An 18,253-nucleotide genomic window follows, 5' to 3' on the forward strand; every position below is an offset into this window, starting at 1 on the left:
GCAGATACAACTTCACCAAGGAATGGCAGGAAGTGAGAGTCACAAACTCCCTAAAATCAAGTCTCATAGGATTGGTCTGTAATTTAAGGAAATCTGACTGTGCTATCCATGTAGACTGATGTTGTTGTAGTGAAATCAGCTAGGTGATCAGTGTTACAAATTAACTGAACAGTGTCAAGTAGTAGCCATGTTGGTCCCAAAATACAAGACACAAGGTGGGTGTGGTAATATCTTGTATTGGACCAACTTCTTTTAGTGAAAGAGCAGCTTTCAAGCTACACAAAGCTCTTCTTCAGGTCTGGGAAAGATACTCAGTGTCACAGCTAAATAGGAGGTGGAACAAATTATTTAGCATAAGTAGTTATCACATTCTAAGAGAGTCTTCAAGGTGAAGTGGCCTGTTGGCAACCTCAGCCTCAAACTGAAGTAGGTAAATCAAGATGATGTGAGTTAGGAGCATTGTGTAGTGGGAACTAGCACATTGTGTGGTGCCTGTTATTCCTGCCTCAAGCCAATGCTCTCAGACCCTCACTTTTATGGACACTAAAATTATTTGTGAATCTGTTGAAAAATCTTTTATGATGGCTGTATATTATCAAAAACATTAATTCCTGCATATATTAAAAATAAAGCTTAATACTGGTCTGAATGAAGACCTAAAGTGAGTAACCAGGTGATCTTCTAGTAACCCTTGTTCTCCTTCAACCGTACCATCCTTGTTGGTACTTTCACTTTGTCATATATAGCACCTAGGCCCCAATGCCGTAAGGCACCCTGTTAAAGTTAGTGGTGCTTTGCGTGAGTGCGGGGTTTTCTTGTAGCCCACTGTTTAGGGCAGAGAACTTATCTTCATGTCAGTTCTGAATGATGTCCAGCACACTTTCCAGTGCTTTCAAAATAACAGATATAACACTGTTCCCCTAAACAGACGTGACCATTCCTCACTACACTGTATTGCCACAGAGAAGAAGCAGCCAAAAAAAGCACAGCACTTAGCTTTACAGCCATTTGGGAAATTAAAAACACACAAACTTTTAACAAAATGGTAATACTTTAGCAAAACTTCTTGTGGACTTTTCTTTGTTTGTACCAAAATCAGACTCTTCTTGGAGGTGGATGAAGAATCTAAGCCTCTTCAGAGTTTGGTTCTTTTTGGAACTGTCTTTTCATCTCATTATCTTAATTATCTTTTTGGGGGCTAAAACAAATTGCTTGGTGGCTAAACTAGCCAGTTAAATGAATAGGAATAGATTCCCCGAGAGAGCTCACATTTCAGTAAATCAGAAGAATCCTTGATTCTCATAGGTAAGCTGTGAGGAGAGATTTCAGGATGACAGAACAGTGAGTATCCCATATTCACTAGGTGAGGGTGGGACTTCATCTGAATAATTAGCATTGGATTTGGAACAAAGGGGAACAGAGTGTCAGTTACTGATATAAAGAACGAGTCGTCCCTGTGGTACCTTAGAGACTAACAAATTTATTTGGGCATAAGCTTATGACCAAATAAATTTGGTAGTCTCTAAGGTACCACAGGGACGACTCGTTCTTTTTGTTGATACAGACTAACATGGCTACCACTCTGAAACCAATTACCGATATGTTAACTTGTAAGCAAAATAAGCTAAGGAAACTTGATCAGCTAGGCAGCTCCTGGGATTTCAAGATTAGTCATGCATTTGTGTTCCTGGATTTGGAAAGAAGACTGGCTCTTTGCGTTCCATACTGAGCGGATGTTCTAGAATACTATCAGAATTATACATTCCTCTTGAAAGTGCAGACAGGCTGTGTTTTTCATTTTAAACATTATCTCATTAAAATGATACTCTCTTAACCTGGTTACAGTACAGTAGCTGCCTGACAAAAGCAGTGTGAAAAATTAATGTCACCAGCAGTTCAGGGGCAAAAAATATGGGGAAATGGCTTATATTGTGATATGGTTTGGGTTCTGAACTTCCTTAGGTCAGCCGTGGGTTAAGGCCTTCAGTATCCGTTTTCAGTTCTGTTTGCTTTGGCAGAGCAGTGTCAGTAGCAGACTTGTAAGACACTTCTTAGTTAGCTAAACGCATGCAATGTTTATCAAGCAGCAAAACACCTAAAATATGATTTGCATCTTAAACCCCCCATTTAAGAATCACTTTACCCTGGGAGAAATGTTAGACGAGAGATGATTCCTTATCCTAAGCAGCAGCAATGGAAAGGCTTAAATAGAAAGTCTTATGCAGGTAACAAGAAGAGGTCAGTGAAAGGGAAGCTAGAGGTGGGAGTTGGCATATATACAACAAACTGTAAGGTGAAAGGGGTGTGGGGTTCTGGGAAGAGAACAGGCTGTACCTTGCTGAGAGAGGAGGATCCAAAAAAGAATGATCGCAATGTAATGCGTATAGTCACATGTATGAGACTTTAAAGACTGGTGCTTAGATACTAGTGACACATGGAATACATGCCAAGCCCAAGACAGATCTCTAGCACCCCAGAACTGAACAGCTCAAGTGAGTTGAAGATAATCCAAAATTAGTGACAGCTGAATTAGGATATTCAGGAATAGTTCAATGGAAAATATTGTGGTTTGTTACTTATTGGGAGATACCAGTGCAGCCTATTCCAGCACAGCTATGACTGAATGTGTAGGGCAAAGAGTAGTGCAATGCCATTTTCTTCAAGTTAAGGTCAGTATTAAAGTGTGTATTGGGAAGGTGCTGAATGCTTCTGACTGGAAAAATCTAGGACGAGGCTTCTTTAACTTCCACACCGTAGCCTGCTTGCTGGTTTCCATTTACCTTTTCGCCTTAGCAGAGAAACTGCTCTGATCAGTTAGAATTTTCCCCAAGAGCCTGTCTCTTAAGAGGCCTTTTTCTAGCCCATGGCTAGTGAGACTGGGCCATTCCTCCCCATTCAGTGTTCCACAGATGGGCTTGCAAAGTCTCTCTCAGCTGGAAATACAACTTGAAGAGTTTGGGTTTAAGTTTTGTGGCTAGATGCAAACCCTAAACTTTGGGTTCACTCATCCCCCTCCCCCATCAAAATCCTCCTTTCACCAGATCCTACAGTCTGAATGAATGTTTGATTTGATGGATTCATTTCCTCTCATTGTCATCACCCTGGAACAAGTAACTTCTGATCCGTTCATGACCTGTGCTACTAACAGCGACTCTGTTAACTCTGATAAACTCTTGTACAATTTGGTCAGATCTTACAAAACTTGTTCTCCTTCCTGGCTGGATTCGTGAATTCCTGTTCGTGGGACTATGGTCCAATCAGAATTGAAATTGCAGCAAGTTTTTAAGGAAGTCCAGATTAAAATTAGAAAGCATTCCTCTGTTGATTGGTGAGGAAAGTAGCCGGGGGGAAAACCAAAGACCTACCAGGTAAATCTTTATCCTGTATGTTCTGTGGCATGAATATAAAATGTGTATTTAAGAATATAAATATTAAGCACCTCTTTAGAGGCTGACTCATACAGATAAACAGTGTAGGATGGTATTTCCAAAAAGACTGTAGTCTGTTTCATGGTGGAAAGATGTCACTTATTATACTGTTGTGATGAAGTGGAGATTTTCCCTTGTGGTGATGTATGTGAGTTTTACTGTTTTGCATGAATACTGTGTGCCTCAGCTTCTCTGTGTGCTGCACCAATGTCTAGGCGGTGGGAATAAGGATGAGAGACTCTAGTTGAGATCTTCGGCAGCAGGTGAGACTGCTCCAGCTGCCTGCCCATAGGCTATGGCTGGTGCTCTTCGTAGTCTGAGACCCAGGAGGGGAATGCGACCAGGTGACACTTTGCCTGGGAAGCAAGACAAAGATCAGGAGGAGGAGCACCGGGGGATGCTGAGGTCAGGTTGCTTGAACCTGGGCCAGATACCCTGGACTCCCACCTTCAGTCCCCCCAGGCAATCTGGCCCAGGATTCCACCAAGATGGACTTGGCTGAAAGTCACTGATTTCTGTGCTAACAAGTTCTGTTCTACACTGTGTTCCTGTCAACTAATAAACATTCCATTTTACACTGAGAGTCACAGCTGACTGCAGAATTGGGGTGCAGGGCCTTCTGGCTTCCCCAGGAGTCCTGCACGGGCAGACTCACTGTGGGAAGTGCACGGTGTGGAAAGGGATGCTGAATGCTCAGAGGTCAGATCCAGGAAGGTCGAAGCTGTGTAAGCTTCTTGCCCTGGTGACAGTATGTTCAGAGGGAGGAGGCATGCTACCCTAGTCCTGACTAGCTTCATATGGAGTAGTTCCAGAGCATTAGCCCCATGACTCTGTGGCAACTGTATTCCCAGATAATGTTGAATAGCATTTGAAAGGAAGGTGAACATCAAGAGGACAGTTCTTGTGACTAGATCATAGATACATATGTGTCTCTTTTTTTTTTTAGTATTTCTGGCATACTGAAGCTTGTAGTTCATACCTTGCCAGACAAGAAAATTCCTGCAGAACTAGCTTTTACTGAATTTGGATGTTTGTGACATCTATAACCAAGTGATACAAAACCAGATATGAATGCTCTCCTGTGTTTTTGTAGAAGTTCCAAACAGTCTGAATCAAGTTGCTGCTTTGTTACCATCAGAATGGTCATTCAATACTATATTGTGAAAGATCAAAATGAACTAATTCTTGCAAATTTGTAACCCCTTTAGAGACACTAGAAATGTGTCCTAACTGTTCCTGTCCCTAGCATCTTAGAAAACGTCAGCACTAAAAGTATAAAACTTGTGAATCAGTTTACTGAAGCAGATGTGTGGAATGAAAGTAGTGATGCCATGCAGATCAAAAGCTGAGGGGTTTCAAGCCCTAACACTTCTTTGAGTTTTGTAAAGAGTCAAATTCAGTGTTTACAGTGTGTTAAAAGCATGCTGGAATTCATGGTGACTTTTCTCTTCCTGTACACCCTGGTCTTCTATGTACTGCAGAGAGAGTCCAGTATTTTCCTGTAGGTATCTATTCTGTTAAGAACTTGAAAATAATTCTGAAGGTGAGCCTCCAGATACAATGTTTGAGTAAGGGCAGGTTTCATGCACAAAGATCAAGTCCTTCACACATGGCTAAAAATACAGCTGCCACTTCTACCTCTGGGTTGGAACACAAGTTGCTTAATGAGGGCCCAGCAATAGTATGAAGCAAATCAGAGGATGTAGTATTTCTTTCTTCCAGTTAAAATTAAATGACTTTAAGAGAATGTCCCTGCATCTGGACCAAAAGTTTAACTCCAGTAATTACAATGAGATTTTTTTAATAACTAAGTTGTCAAAACCTCTCTGCATATCTGAAACATGTGGCAAGATTACCTCTGAAATCGGGGGGGGGGGGGGGGGCGGGATACTTCATTTTTATGAAACCAGGTAATGCACTTAGTGTGTTCGTAGACAGGGTTAATGTACTGCATGTCTTGTGAAAGAATGACTAGCCTCTGAGCTCAATTAAATCTCCTTATCCCAGTCCTATAACAAGTTGTGAACTTGAGTTCAGTGCTTTGATACGCCTTTGGTGAAATTCTTCTTGCATGATTGCACTTCTGACAGCAAGACTTGCTTTCTTCCACTCATGCTATCCAGACCTTCTCCAAAGCTCAAGTCCAGAGTCAAGGTTTGCCAAAAATCAGTAGAAACTAGAAATAAAAGCAGAAATAGCATTTTTTTTGACTTTTCCTGCAGTTTCTGGTAAAAACTAAAATAGCACCACAACAGCTACATAAATAGCCTCCCATAACATCCTTTCAACGCCGGTTCCCAATCTTTTGTGTATCATCATTTTGAGAGAGAGTAGAAAATATCAAGAACCACTGTCATAAAGGCCAACACAATAATACCAGACATGAGACTTACATTACAATTCCCATATCTGATAAACCTTTACATAAGTATAGTGATCTTCAGCCAAATTTATTTCTCTAGTCTAGTTCACCAAGTCCCAGAACGGCTCAAAACATTTTGAGCTCACCTTAATTTTATTTTTTTAAATTTTTTTGGCCCAATATAAGGAAAGTAAATCATGCACAGAGTGAGAAATGAGTTCTTGGAAATGTGTGATGTTTGTACAGGACTTTTGAAATGTAAGTGCTATAGAAATTATAAAGAATATCCTACTTATCCACTTGCTAATGTTCAATATGTCCACTTAACACATTAAAAACGGAAGGGTAAGAAATCTAATGCAATCTCTAAATCAGAACAGAATAGCTGTATCCCAGTCATGGGAACGACCGTTTAATTATAAAAGTATTTTCCAAGGTAATCTTTCAAAAATGAATAGCGCAGAGAAATGGAGAGGCCTTTTTGCTCAGCAATAGCCCTGGCACAGTCTTCTGCTGTTTTGAGAGGAGACCGCTAGCCGAGACAGCATTGTTATCTCCAGATCACTCCAAAAGTGCAGTGTCTCCAGCCAGACAACTCAGTTGTATCTAGTAATCGTCGCATCCTTACGTCCAGAATGCTTTCCTTGGTGTGTGGAGACATCTGCTGTCCAAACTTAAACAGTTGTTCCTCATCTGCTTGTAGGAGGCTTAAAAAACGTCGTCGTCGTCCTCCATGCAGCCGACGCAAGTTGAATTTTTATTTCCTTGGGAAAACTAATAAGGTCAGAGGCAGCACCTGTGTTTTTTGGAAGACCCTCCTTTTTTTAAAAAGAAAAAAGAAAAGGAGTACTTGTGGCACCTTAGAGACTAAAATAAACTGGTTAGTCTCTAAGGTGCCACAAGTACTCCTTTTCTTTTTTCTTTTTACGAATACAGACTAACACGGCTGTTACTCTGAAACCTTTTTTTAAAGTCGCCCCAGCTGCTGTAGCTTGAGCAGCTCACCTGATCTCCTTGTATCTGAACTAAACCAACTTAGCTGGAAGTAGTTGAGATGACTCAGACACGGGGTTAGTGGCTTGTCTAAATTAATGGCTCATCTGAGTTGAGGAACCAGGTTTGTCTGGCTTCTGGGCAATTGTGTTAAGTTCTAGAGAACCCTATGTGGAAACCTGAGCTTTCTTTTTTCTTTCTGTCTAATCTTGGTTGTCTGGAAAAATTAATCTCTTATGGAAGCTCAAATCTTCATTCTAACGGTCAAATCTTGAGTAGGCTTGGAGTTCACAGTAATGGGAAGCTAATTGTCACAGTGCCAATAAACCCACATCAGGATTGAATTTCCCACTGGTTAGAAAAATGCAGTTTTTTTTGAAAACTCCAGTTTGAGGATCTTCCTAGTATTGTATTTGGATGACTGACTGTTCCAACTGAGCTTTCGTTCTGCAGGGCAGCTTGCCTTACTGCAGCCTATTCAGGTGCAAACAACCTAGGAGAATATTTCATACCTGGAGACTGTCTGGCAGATCAGATATAAATATGCATCCTTCACTTTTTTAAAGGATTGTCACCATTCTTCTCTTGCTAATTACCAAAGCTGTGTTTGAGCTGAAATTAAGGCTGCTTCCTTGTGCTTCACTGTAGGATCGGTTAATGGTGAATTAGCAGTAATGCTGCTATCTGTGTATTTAGCTTGGGTACTTACAGCTCCCATTACACTATCCCACCTGGGCACCTCAGTCTTTATTGAATTTCTCCTCACAATAATGCTGAGGCAGGGCAGTGCTGTTATCTCCATTGTGCAGATTGAGAACTGAGGCACACCTAGTGGGAGATTTGAACTCAGGTCTCTTGCATCCCAGGCTAATGCCTTAGCCACTGGGCCATGACTACAAAGTGGAATGTTAAAACACAGGATTCTGATAACACCAAACCGGCTATTAGGCTGGGAAGGAGGGAACCCTTTATTAAGCCATTAATTGCTGAAATAACGAAAAGGTCCAGAGCTTTTAATAGAAGTGGATTTTTTTAGTTTACTCCAGTGTGAAAGCTCCCCCTTCAGAAAACAAAGGATCAAACACATATAACTGAGCTACTTTCTTTGCATTGTAGAAAGAAGAGGTGAGTGATAACCACAACCAGCTGAACATGGAAGGGGCTCTGATCGCCCGGGACAGAGTTGGGGTACAGGACTTCGTTCTTTTGGATTCCCACACCAGTGAAGCTGCTTTCTTGGAGAACCTTCGCAAGCGATACAGAGAGAACCTCATCTACGTAAATCTGCATGCTTTTATGACTTCATCTTTCATGGCAATACTGGTACTTGTGTCTAGAAGATACTGTGAACTAACATGTAATTGTGGGAAGGTGACATGCCTCAGACTACAACCTGCTTACAAGTCAGATCAAAGAGTAAGGCCAAATGGTGCTTCTCTGTGGAACCATTGTATTGGGATGATCAGAGTTCCAGGTGGACTTGATTTCTCTTGTCACTGCAGTGTTGGCTTGTCAGTACAGAGTGAATTATCTCCCCAAGAATATGGCTTTCTAATGCTTTGGTGTTATGTCTGCTGTATGGGGAAGGGTTGAAGGATGTTTACAGAATCTCGCAGGCTGACTGCCCTGTTTGCCCTTTAGATACACTTTTTATATCTATATCTTCCATGGATGGTATGGTTTATGTCCCAGGTGTCTGAGTGGTGTGCAATAAATAACAAAGGAACACGAAAAGCCAAGCCAGCACAGAGAATTCACTGAACCGCAGGATGGAAATTTGCTAGTTCTTAATGGCCCTGTTTTTTCAAAGGTTCTGAGCACCCACAGTGCAACGTTTGTTGCTGTGCAGATCTTAAATGGCAGAAAATCTTACCAAACCTCTCTTCTGTTAGGTGAATCTCAATATTTTGATGAGGCAAGTGGGAACAAAGGAAAGGGCTTGGTGAAATATGGAGTGTCAGTTGTTACTAGGTTCTGAAGTGTTGTGTAACGTTGGCTCACTGAAATAGTCTAAAATTAAGGCAATTAGACTTACACCTTGAAACATGAGATTTGTTCATCTGCAGGGCTCAGGAAGGAATTATTTCTTTCCATATACAGTCTTAAGAAAGAGTTGGACCAACTTCTGTTGGGGAAAGGTACAAGCTTTGAGCTACACAGAGCTCTTAAAGTCTAGGTAAGGAAGCAGAGCAGAAAGAAGAGCTCTGTGTAGCCTGAAAGTTTGTACCTTCCACCAACAGAAGTTGGTCCACCAAAAGATATTACCTCACCCACCTTGTCTCCTTCATATCCTGGGACCAACACAGCTACTACACTGCAGACATGCACAGTTTTAAGTAACCACCAAATGGCTTATGAATTTAGCTTTCCTATGAAGCATCAGCATCACATCTGGAGAATAGCAGACTTTCAATGACTTAACAGAACAGTGTTCGTTATGGGCAAATATGTTCCTATGTTAACTGGGATATGAATCAAATCCCAGAAGCATCAAGGGGCAGAGGTATCAAAAGTCTCTATTAGGACAATTAAAGGACTAAACCAATGTAATTACTTTGCCAGCCAACCTTTAAATAAGTGTTTAAGTGTATGGGGAGTTAGAAATGGAGCACAGAAATACTGAAGTCTTTAAAATTTTTGTTACAGAAAAGTTTCACATGTTCTATTTTTGTCAGTTTTCACATGGTATGCTTGAGGTTGCCCTTCAGGAGAAGTCATTCTATTTGTCTACGCTCTGTTCTTCCTTGTAGACATATATTGGTACCCTTCTAGTATCTGTGAATCCCTACAAAGAGTTGGATTTCTACTCCGTTAAACAGATGGAGATCTATCAAGGAGTCAACTTTTTTGAACTGCCACCACATATGTAAGTAGCACTAAATTCCCCTGCTTTCAGATCACATAAACACTTTGACTTTCATACGGTCAGGTCTAGCACTGTTGTGTTTTTTTTATATTACAAACACTTTTTCAAAAGTAATTGGTGGGAGTGGGGGAACTCTTCTTAATAGCAATCTTAGCAGGTAACTTGCTACTCTTTGCTGGGTTATTTATCAAATAACTTCAATTAGACAATATAATAGAATCATAGGACTGGATGGGACCTTGAGAGGTCATCTAGTCCAGTCCCCTGCCTCATGGCAGGACTAAATATTATCTAGTCTAGTATGTCTGCAAGGTTGGCATTTGGATGTCAGAACTTGGAAGGAGGGTAATGTCAACTTAATATTAACACAGCTTTGAAAATTCAAATGTTTTGTGAATGTTAATTACTCTTCACAACTTTCCTGTGAGGGCATGTAAGTATTTATCTCCATTGTACAGAGGGTGAAATTGAGAGGCCAATTTGTCAAAAGCCACAGGGAAGAATCTGTCAGACAGGGCTAGAATTAAGGAATTTTTCTAGCAAGTCAGAGCTCAGTGGATACCTTCCTCACTTACCTGATGATGGGATGGCAGACCATCAGGGCTCTGCCATGATGTGCCCTGGCATAATTCCAGTACTGAGTATATCCTCTCGTTAGTTTGTCTGAAACATTCCCTTTCACAGTCTCTGCCCTTCCTCCTGGCTCCGTGGGCTCCATCTATTCTCAGTGCTCATAACTCTGCCTCCAGCTGGTTCTGGGAGCAGGAGTGGTTGAGGTAAAATTTCAAAGCTGGATGTAGATTTTTGCATTTTCTTCCCAAATAGTGTGGGGGACAGAGGGGAAGTGGTTGCACTAATTGTTACCTTTTTAAAATATCTTCATGGGCAGAAGTTGGCACTGACCAGCAGGCTGCTATGAAAATGAAAATTTGAGGTTGGTTGGTCTCTGCCTTTGGGTCACAGACCTGCAGTGTGCTAACCTAGGTCCACAGCAGTGTGCATAGCCCAAATGGGTTTTGTTGATAAAGCTCTTTTCCTCCGTCATGTGCCTACCTCTCAATTTGAATTAATGTTTCTACTTTGAAGTTGTGAATCAGCAAATTTTCTGCTGGGAACGTTGCTTGCCTGTCCAGTTCGAGGTCTGTAAATTTTAGCTGTCTCCAGTGTTAAGGATCCTATGGAACATTTACTCCTGTCAGAGCTTTCTGCCATCATTTTGTATGGATGTTTCATATCGAGTAATTCATTTTTTTTTTTTTTGCGGGGGGGGGGGCGACTCTCTTATTCAGATATGCCATAGCTGACAATGCCTACCGGATAATGTGTGCTGAATACAATAACCACTTCATCCTCATCTCTGGGGAGAGTGGAGCTGGGAAAACAGAAGCCTCCAAGAAGATCTTGCAGTACTTTGCAGTGACCTGCCCAACTACGGAACAGCTGCAAATAGTCCGTGATCGCCTGCTGCTCTCCAATCCAGTGCTGGAGGTAAAACAAAATAAAATAAAAAACCCTAAAGGTGTACCATGCAGAGACTGGCTGGAGTCTGCAAGATTTGTCTGTATATAGAACTGAAATGTTTTGAATGCATGGAAGGAAGAAGAGATCTAATCAGCAGAATGGCATCCAGTTTGCAGGGATACTTGATCTCCGGTTGCATTATAATAAAAGTAATTTCAGCCCCTTTGCAAGAATGCCCTGTCTGACTTGGAAAATGTGAAGGAATTGATGTAGGCCAATTTGCTGTTCAGGGATTAAATTTCTTTTTCCACTTGTAATTTTCAGCTTACAATATTTCTTCATCTATAATCAAAACACCTAGTCTCTCTCCCTCAGTATAAATGCTGTGCAAAGAGGGGATTTTTCTCAGTAGTGCTCCATAAGGAAAGGAGAAAATATTTTTGAGACCATTTAATAAATGCTGAACCATATCAATGAATGAACAAGCCTCTCCAAGCATCTGTCACCTATCCCTCTAGTTGCCTAATGTGCAGGAAGGTAACTGTGGATACTGCTATTTTGGACAGGTTTTAGAGCTCTCCCCAAAATAAGATGAGCTGAGAGCTGGATATAGACTCCTGGTGGGCACACACATTCAGTGAATTTTAGATGACAAGTACTCATATTGTCAGAAATTTTAGGAACGCTTGTCTAAATATTCATGACCAAACAATGGCTCACATTTAGTTACTGCCATTGATACTTAACCCTATATGAAGAACGAACTGAAGAGAATCAGAGAACTGAAAGTACTGAACGTATGTTGAGTGTAAACTATTGGTGTGTCTGGGCAGATGGATTCTACTCTTATGGAATGCAGTGTGTCAGCAGAGGGTGGGGAAGGAGGGAAGCAAGTATGTCAAGTCTCCGGTAAACACAAACCTAATTTTTCAGAGTTTCATGGGATTTAGCTGCCTATTGACTTACCAAGCATGAAAAGAGGAAAAGTGCATAGGATATCTAAAGCTGTACATGCTGATGTTTCTCCCTCAGTTCCTCATGACCCCAGTTCTAGATGCAGAGCTCTCAGCAGCAAGAGGAGTGACTTGGTTTCACTTGTTTCTCTGCAGGCTTTTGGAAATGCAAAAACTCTGCGTAATGACAACTCAAGTAGGTTTGGAAAATACATGGATATCCAATTTGATTTTAAGGTAAAAACAAATGTGTTGGACCATTCTCAAGACAAGCATAGCTATGTAGCTGCATGGCACCAGCATGGAATACTTAGTCAGTAAACCTTCTACTGCCCTGCAAAATTATTTACCTTGCAGACTACCTTCTGACCTAATTTTTACTGCTCTTGTGTTTTTTTGACTGAGGTGTCTGAAGTCTTGTATCTTGGAAGTTTTCAGCTTTATTGGCAACACAGCCAAATGCTCAGTGGAGAAGGTAATATTTCACTACAGAGCAGGAGTTAGTTGAAAAGACAGTCACTCCTCAGACAGTATGTGTCAACTTGTAAGTGATATTTTAATAAAGAAACTAATGAAGCGTAAGAAGAGCAGATAAGTAGCGATGACACCAGAAGCCTGTCACAGTATGTGTGTTAATAAGAATACACAGTAACAACACTTCTGCTGGCTTCCTGTCACTTGGACTGTTGGATGTTGAAGGCTTAGCAGTCTAAGCTCACCTGGCTGTGTGTTTTGTTTTTTGTTTTCCCCCTCTAGGGAGCTCCAGTAGGAGGGCACATCCTCAGTTACCTGATTGAGAAATCCCGAGTTGTTCATCAAAACAATGGGGAACGGAATTTCCATATCTTCTACCAGTTGCTGGAGGGTGGGGAAGATGACCTGCTTCGCTGGCTAGGACTGGAACGCAACCCACAGAAGTACATGTATCTTATACAGGTTGGGATAATTAGGCCCCCAGCATGGAACCACCTGTGATGAATTTGGCAGCATAGATCTGCAGTACCTTGTTATGTATTATGCTCACCTATGACTTGATGGGTTTTCTTCACTGTTCATGTACTCCAGTATGGTAGAAGTCATGACTATAGCTAATGACTTCCTAAGTGATTATAATACTGTAGAACAGCTGTCGGTAGTATGATTTTTTTTCTACCCTTGTTTCACCTTTTGATACTGATTCGCCCTGGGTCCAGAGCTGCAGCAATATTAGAAGTAAAGGAAGTTGAGGCACTAACTTCTGCAGTATTAATGGATAAAGCACGTTAGAATGAGACAACACTATGGCTTGCCCAGATTCTGCCCTGAGGCTGTGAAATAAGTAGAAGCTGCATGAGAGACTAAAACTTGGCCCTGAATTAGTTTCTACTCTCTAGTTATGAATTCTACCTGTCCTTGCCTCTCCATTAATTTAGAGAGGGATTTCACAATGAAGCAAACTGAAATGAGAAATCGTATTCCATAAGGAATTTAACAATACAATCACTTTGTATTCTTCAGTCCTCTTAGTGAGGCTATTTGTGCGTGGGTAACCGCTTATTCCACCTTAGAGCTTTTGCCTAGTCCACGGCTGTGAAGTTCTTAATCTGTCTGTGATAGACTGTGATAAACATTAAACTGTTGCCTGGCAAATGAGTGCTATATCCTAGAAGCATTGTGACTGAATGGCAGATGTTACTAAGCAGAACAGCTGGCTGGTGTTTAAAAACACCCCTTTGATTCAGTGGAAAGCATGGCCTAAACTATTAACTAGTAAAATGACTACCTGCAAGTTACACTCTGTGTAAAGGTCTCTCTTTAAGGCTTTCTTTATTTATTTGGTGTAAAATATGTAAGCTTGACTCAAGCAGCTGTTATATATGAGATGAAGGAAAGCATTCCCTACACTTTTTCATAAAATGCAGAATCATCTGCGCAAACTGCTGTTTTATGACTCCTATTTTCTTTAGATTTTGATGGAGTATAATATGCAGATAATTTGCCCTTCAATTTTACCCAAACTCAACACACACCGTGCTCTTAAGTAACAGTTACAGAAAGGACTGACGAGTAGAGCCATGGGCTGTATGGGCAGGGGTGGAATAACCTGTGTGTATACCTGTAAACAAGGTGGTAAAGAACTGAGAACTGGGAAGCAAAAATGTCAAGCCAAGGTGAGATTGGCTAGTGGTACACAGATCACCTGATCAATAGAACTGTAGTGATGGATGCAAAGTTTTCTTGCCTCTTTTTTCTCCTCAATAGGGTCGATGTGCCAAAGTGTCTTCCATTAATGACAAGAGTGACTGGAAAACAGTCCACAAAGCCTTCTCTGTCATTGACTTCACTGAAACAGATATTGAGGTATAAAGGCAAGAGAAGGGATGTGTATTTATGAAAGGGGGTAACTGCTGATTCCAACCTGAACCAGGATGGATATCTGGGGAATTTCCAAATAAGGGCTGTACAACTCTCTTTAAGGAAGTGGTGGAACACCGAAGACTGGATGCAATGCTGAAGTACATGTTGTGGGGAACAGTCTTGCACTGACTAAGACATGGACAAGATCACCTAAGAGCAGGAATTGTCTGAATACCTTATGGGCTTCTGATATTCCATAATGGATAGGAAAATGGGATGTAATAACCAATGCCTGTACCCACCGGGGGAAAGTGCTTTACAAACAGTATTACTGGGCCAGTAGCAAACTTTCTGATCCCCTCCCCACCCTGTGGTTTCTAGTGTCCGCAGTGTGTTGCTAAAGGAAGTCTATAGTGCTACCTCTGGTGAAAAATGTCACGTGTATATAGGTAGAGATTGGCACCAGAACTTCATGTCCCCTATAAAAACCAGGAGCTGTTGTTACTCTTCATATCATTAAACATTTTCTTGATTTTCTTTTTTTAAGACCAGAAGGATTAATTTGATGTCCTGCATAACATGGGACATAGAATTAGGAGTTTGGGGGATATGGTTGTGGCTTTATTGAACGACCAATTCTCTTTCAGATGCATGGTACAAATTAAAACATGCTCCCTTCTCTCCCTCTCTGCAGTTCCTAACTGTTGATTTTTGATATTACTTAAGTAAGTTGGGTCCAGAGTTCATTGGAGTTTCATCTATGCCTCTCTGAAATGGCTCTATAACTCCATTTTGCAAGTGCAAGGATTGCTTTTGGCTTAACCGCATCATGTAGCAAAGTGCCCTTTTTCTGCTGCCTGTGTTGTGAACTTCTCAGGAGCAAGGGAAGAAGGGTCTCTAAAAGTGATGGTCCCAGCACCAAGATGGCCTGAGATGCAGGCCCTATTATATGCATGCATGCCTGGTGACCTTGTCTTTGCCTCCCATGGACTTCAGTGATTCCCACCATCCATCTATTTCTTAGGTTGAGCAGCTGGCTTAATTTTGAAGTGTCAGATGTTTATATCCCAGGGAGTCAGACTGGAAGGAGGCGGCCAGGTTGGAGTGTCCTTCTGTACCAGGTCTAGAGAAATAGTTGATGATCTCTCACTGGCTCCCTCAGCAGTAGTTGATTTTCAGATCAACAGATTGCACTACCACTGAGCCAAACTAGAGCATACTCTCATTAAGAATAACGACCATGTAACCAGTGGTGTGCTGGAGCCGGTTCGCATGAACCGGTTGTTAAATTTTGAAGCAGTTTTAGAACCGGTTGTTAACCCACTTCCCTGCAGGGGGCACTGAGGCTTTGATGGGCTCTGGCTGGGAAATGATGTAATTCCTCCTCCGGCCGTCGGGGGCGCTGCGCTGCGGGAGCCATGTGGGCTGCTGCCTGGCCCTGGGCACGAGCCTTGTTGCTGCAGCTGCTCCCCTGGCCCTGGGGCTCCCGCTGCTGCCTGGTGGGTCCCCGGCTGCTCTGCTGGGCCTGGGCTACATCCTGCTGCTTGGGCTGCTCCCTGTGAGCACCCACCCCCTTGCCTCCAGCTATCCCTGCCCACAGCCAGCCCCTGCCTTGTATTTAGCCAACCCCTGCTGCATGTAGCCCCTGCTGCATGCACCCCCTTGCCCTGTCTTCAGCCAGCCCCTGCCCCACGCCCCTGTCTGCAGCTGGCCCCACGTCCACTGGTGCCCTGCGGTTCCCAGGGCAGTAACCCTGCACACCTGCTTCAATGAGGGGGGCAGGGAGCAGCTGGGACCCACGCATGTGCACACCCTAGGGTGACCAGATAGCAAGTGTGAAAAATCAGGACGGGGGTGGGGGGTCATAGGACCCTATATAAGAAAAAGACCCCAAAATTGGGACTCTCCCTATAAAATTGGGACATCTGGTCACCCTAGCACACCCCCAGGGCGTGGCAGGGCCCCACACCTGTGAAACGGAGCTCATTTCTAGTTCAGGCCCATCTCTTTGAAAACTTTAGGCAAGGTTAACATACACCCGTATTTTCCCGGACAGGTCAGGCCTTTTGGTTCTTAAATCGCCATCTGGGAGGAATTTTTAAAATTTATGGGAAAATACGGAAAAATACGGACATATGGTTACCCTGTTGGTACAAAAAATACATACTGGGGCACATCCCTGACATCAGAACTTTTTATAGGGAACCGATTTGTTAAGATTTTGGCAGCTCATCACTGCATGTAACCATATGAACTTGGCTTTTAACAGTCTTTTTGTCACTTTGGCCTCAGCATCTCTTTGGGGTCATTGCCAGTGTCCTGCACCTGGGGAATATTCAGTATGAAGAAGATAGTAATGGTCATGCCATCATCACCAACAGCAGCCAGATCAAATGGATCTCAAAGGTATCATCTCTGGGGAGACAGGAATCTTCCATACAGATTTGGAAGCAGGGGCCCAAGGCACTAGGTCTGAGGGGTTGCTTCTCTTCCTTGCTATGTTTTTTGATTTGTGGATGGTAGCACGTACTGTCCTAGGAAGCTTCCAAATTCTCTAGATGGATGGCCTCTGCTCTGAGGGACTCACATTGGCTATGTGCGTCAGGTCCAGCTTGAACAGTCCCTGCGCTAATCAGGGTATCCTAGAAATGTAGGAGTGGAAGGGACCTTGAGAAGTCAAATAGTCAAGCCCCCTGCACTGAGGCAGGACCAAAGAATCTAGCTCATCCCTTCCAGAGGTTTGTCCAAACTGTTTTCAAAAACTTCCAGTGATGGGGACTCCACAACCTACCTCAGGAGCCTATTCCAGAGCTTAACTACCCTTAAAGTTAGAAAGCTTTTCCTAATATTGAACATAAATTTCCCTTGCTGCAGATTAAGCCCATTAGTTCTTGTCCTGCCTTCAGTGGACTTGATCAATTATTCTCCACTGTCCTCTTTATAGCACCCCATGAGCTTTGCACTGAGCTGCCAAATGCAGAATCCTAAAGTTTAAATGTTTTAAACAACTCTTGCTGTCAGCATAAAGATGGAAAAGTAGAAATCTATAATGTATAATATGCAACCAGGCCCCTTAGCATTTTAATTCAACTTTAGCCATTGCGGGTATTTATATTTATATTACACTTCTTGTGTAACTGATCCATGCTTTTCATTGTGGGGGTGGTGTATTAAGTCATTACTAGAATATCCTCTGTCTCATTGTTTTTAATGTTTTTGTCCCCAGTTGGCATAAAGACACACACTGTCACTTCCCAGACCTGCATAAGTGACTTTGCATGCTTGCAGGGTAGCTGATGACAGATGTGCACAGTTGTTGCTGCGGTGGCACACTGTTTTGGTTTGTGGCTCCTTTAATCCAATGCACAAAAGGGTCAGATTTCATGTTCAGACTGGAGTGGGGAATTTCCTGTTGTCAGTAGAAATCAACTGCTTAACATTGTTTTAAGTACAACAAAAGAGATCAGAGTGACTTAATCTGCCAATACTGCCACCCTCTAACAACCAGAAATGGGCTGTGTGGGCTACTCCCTAACAGAGAAGCAGCAGTTCAGTACTCCACAAGGGAGCAAACCGCTATGAAGTGCCTGGGCAGTCTGCCAATACACTATGGGAGAGCATTCTTGACCAACCTCTAATCATGACAATCATGTTAAACCAGTGCAAGTAACTACAGCGTTTTCCTTAATCCCAATGTGACCAGAGATACCATTGCTGTCTCAGTTGTCCGGTTCCTTTTCCTTTAAACCTTAATATGATGGATTTCACTCCTTATCTGTGGGTGCAGAGAAATACAGATGTTTGTCCTGTTATGTTTTGGGTTTTCAAGAGTAATGAACAGTAAAAGGAAGCA

The 18,253-nt window shown here is 42.3% G+C and overlaps 1 protein-coding gene across 1 annotated transcript in view; it reads left to right on the plus strand.

The window, feature by feature from the left end:
• MYO1H (myosin IH) overlaps positions 1–18,253 on the plus strand; it is a 90,450-nt gene that overhangs the window by 43,314 nt on the left and 28,883 nt on the right. The window contains exons 3-9 of the mRNA XM_074972799.1: positions 7,900–8,061; positions 9,534–9,649; positions 10,939–11,137; positions 12,220–12,300; positions 12,820–12,999; positions 14,305–14,403; positions 16,693–16,806. Of these exons, the coding sequence (XP_074828900.1) occupies positions 7,900–8,061; positions 9,534–9,649; positions 10,939–11,137; positions 12,220–12,300; positions 12,820–12,999; positions 14,305–14,403; positions 16,693–16,806 (951 nt within the window). The remainder of the gene's footprint in view (positions 1–7,899; positions 8,062–9,533; positions 9,650–10,938; positions 11,138–12,219; positions 12,301–12,819; positions 13,000–14,304; positions 14,404–16,692; positions 16,807–18,253) is intronic.

Source organism: Natator depressus, chromosome 15 (assembly GCF_965152275.1).
Source record: "Natator depressus isolate rNatDep1 chromosome 15, rNatDep2.hap1, whole genome shotgun sequence".
Classification (NCBI taxonomy): Eukaryota; Metazoa; Chordata; order Testudines; family Cheloniidae; genus Natator; species Natator depressus.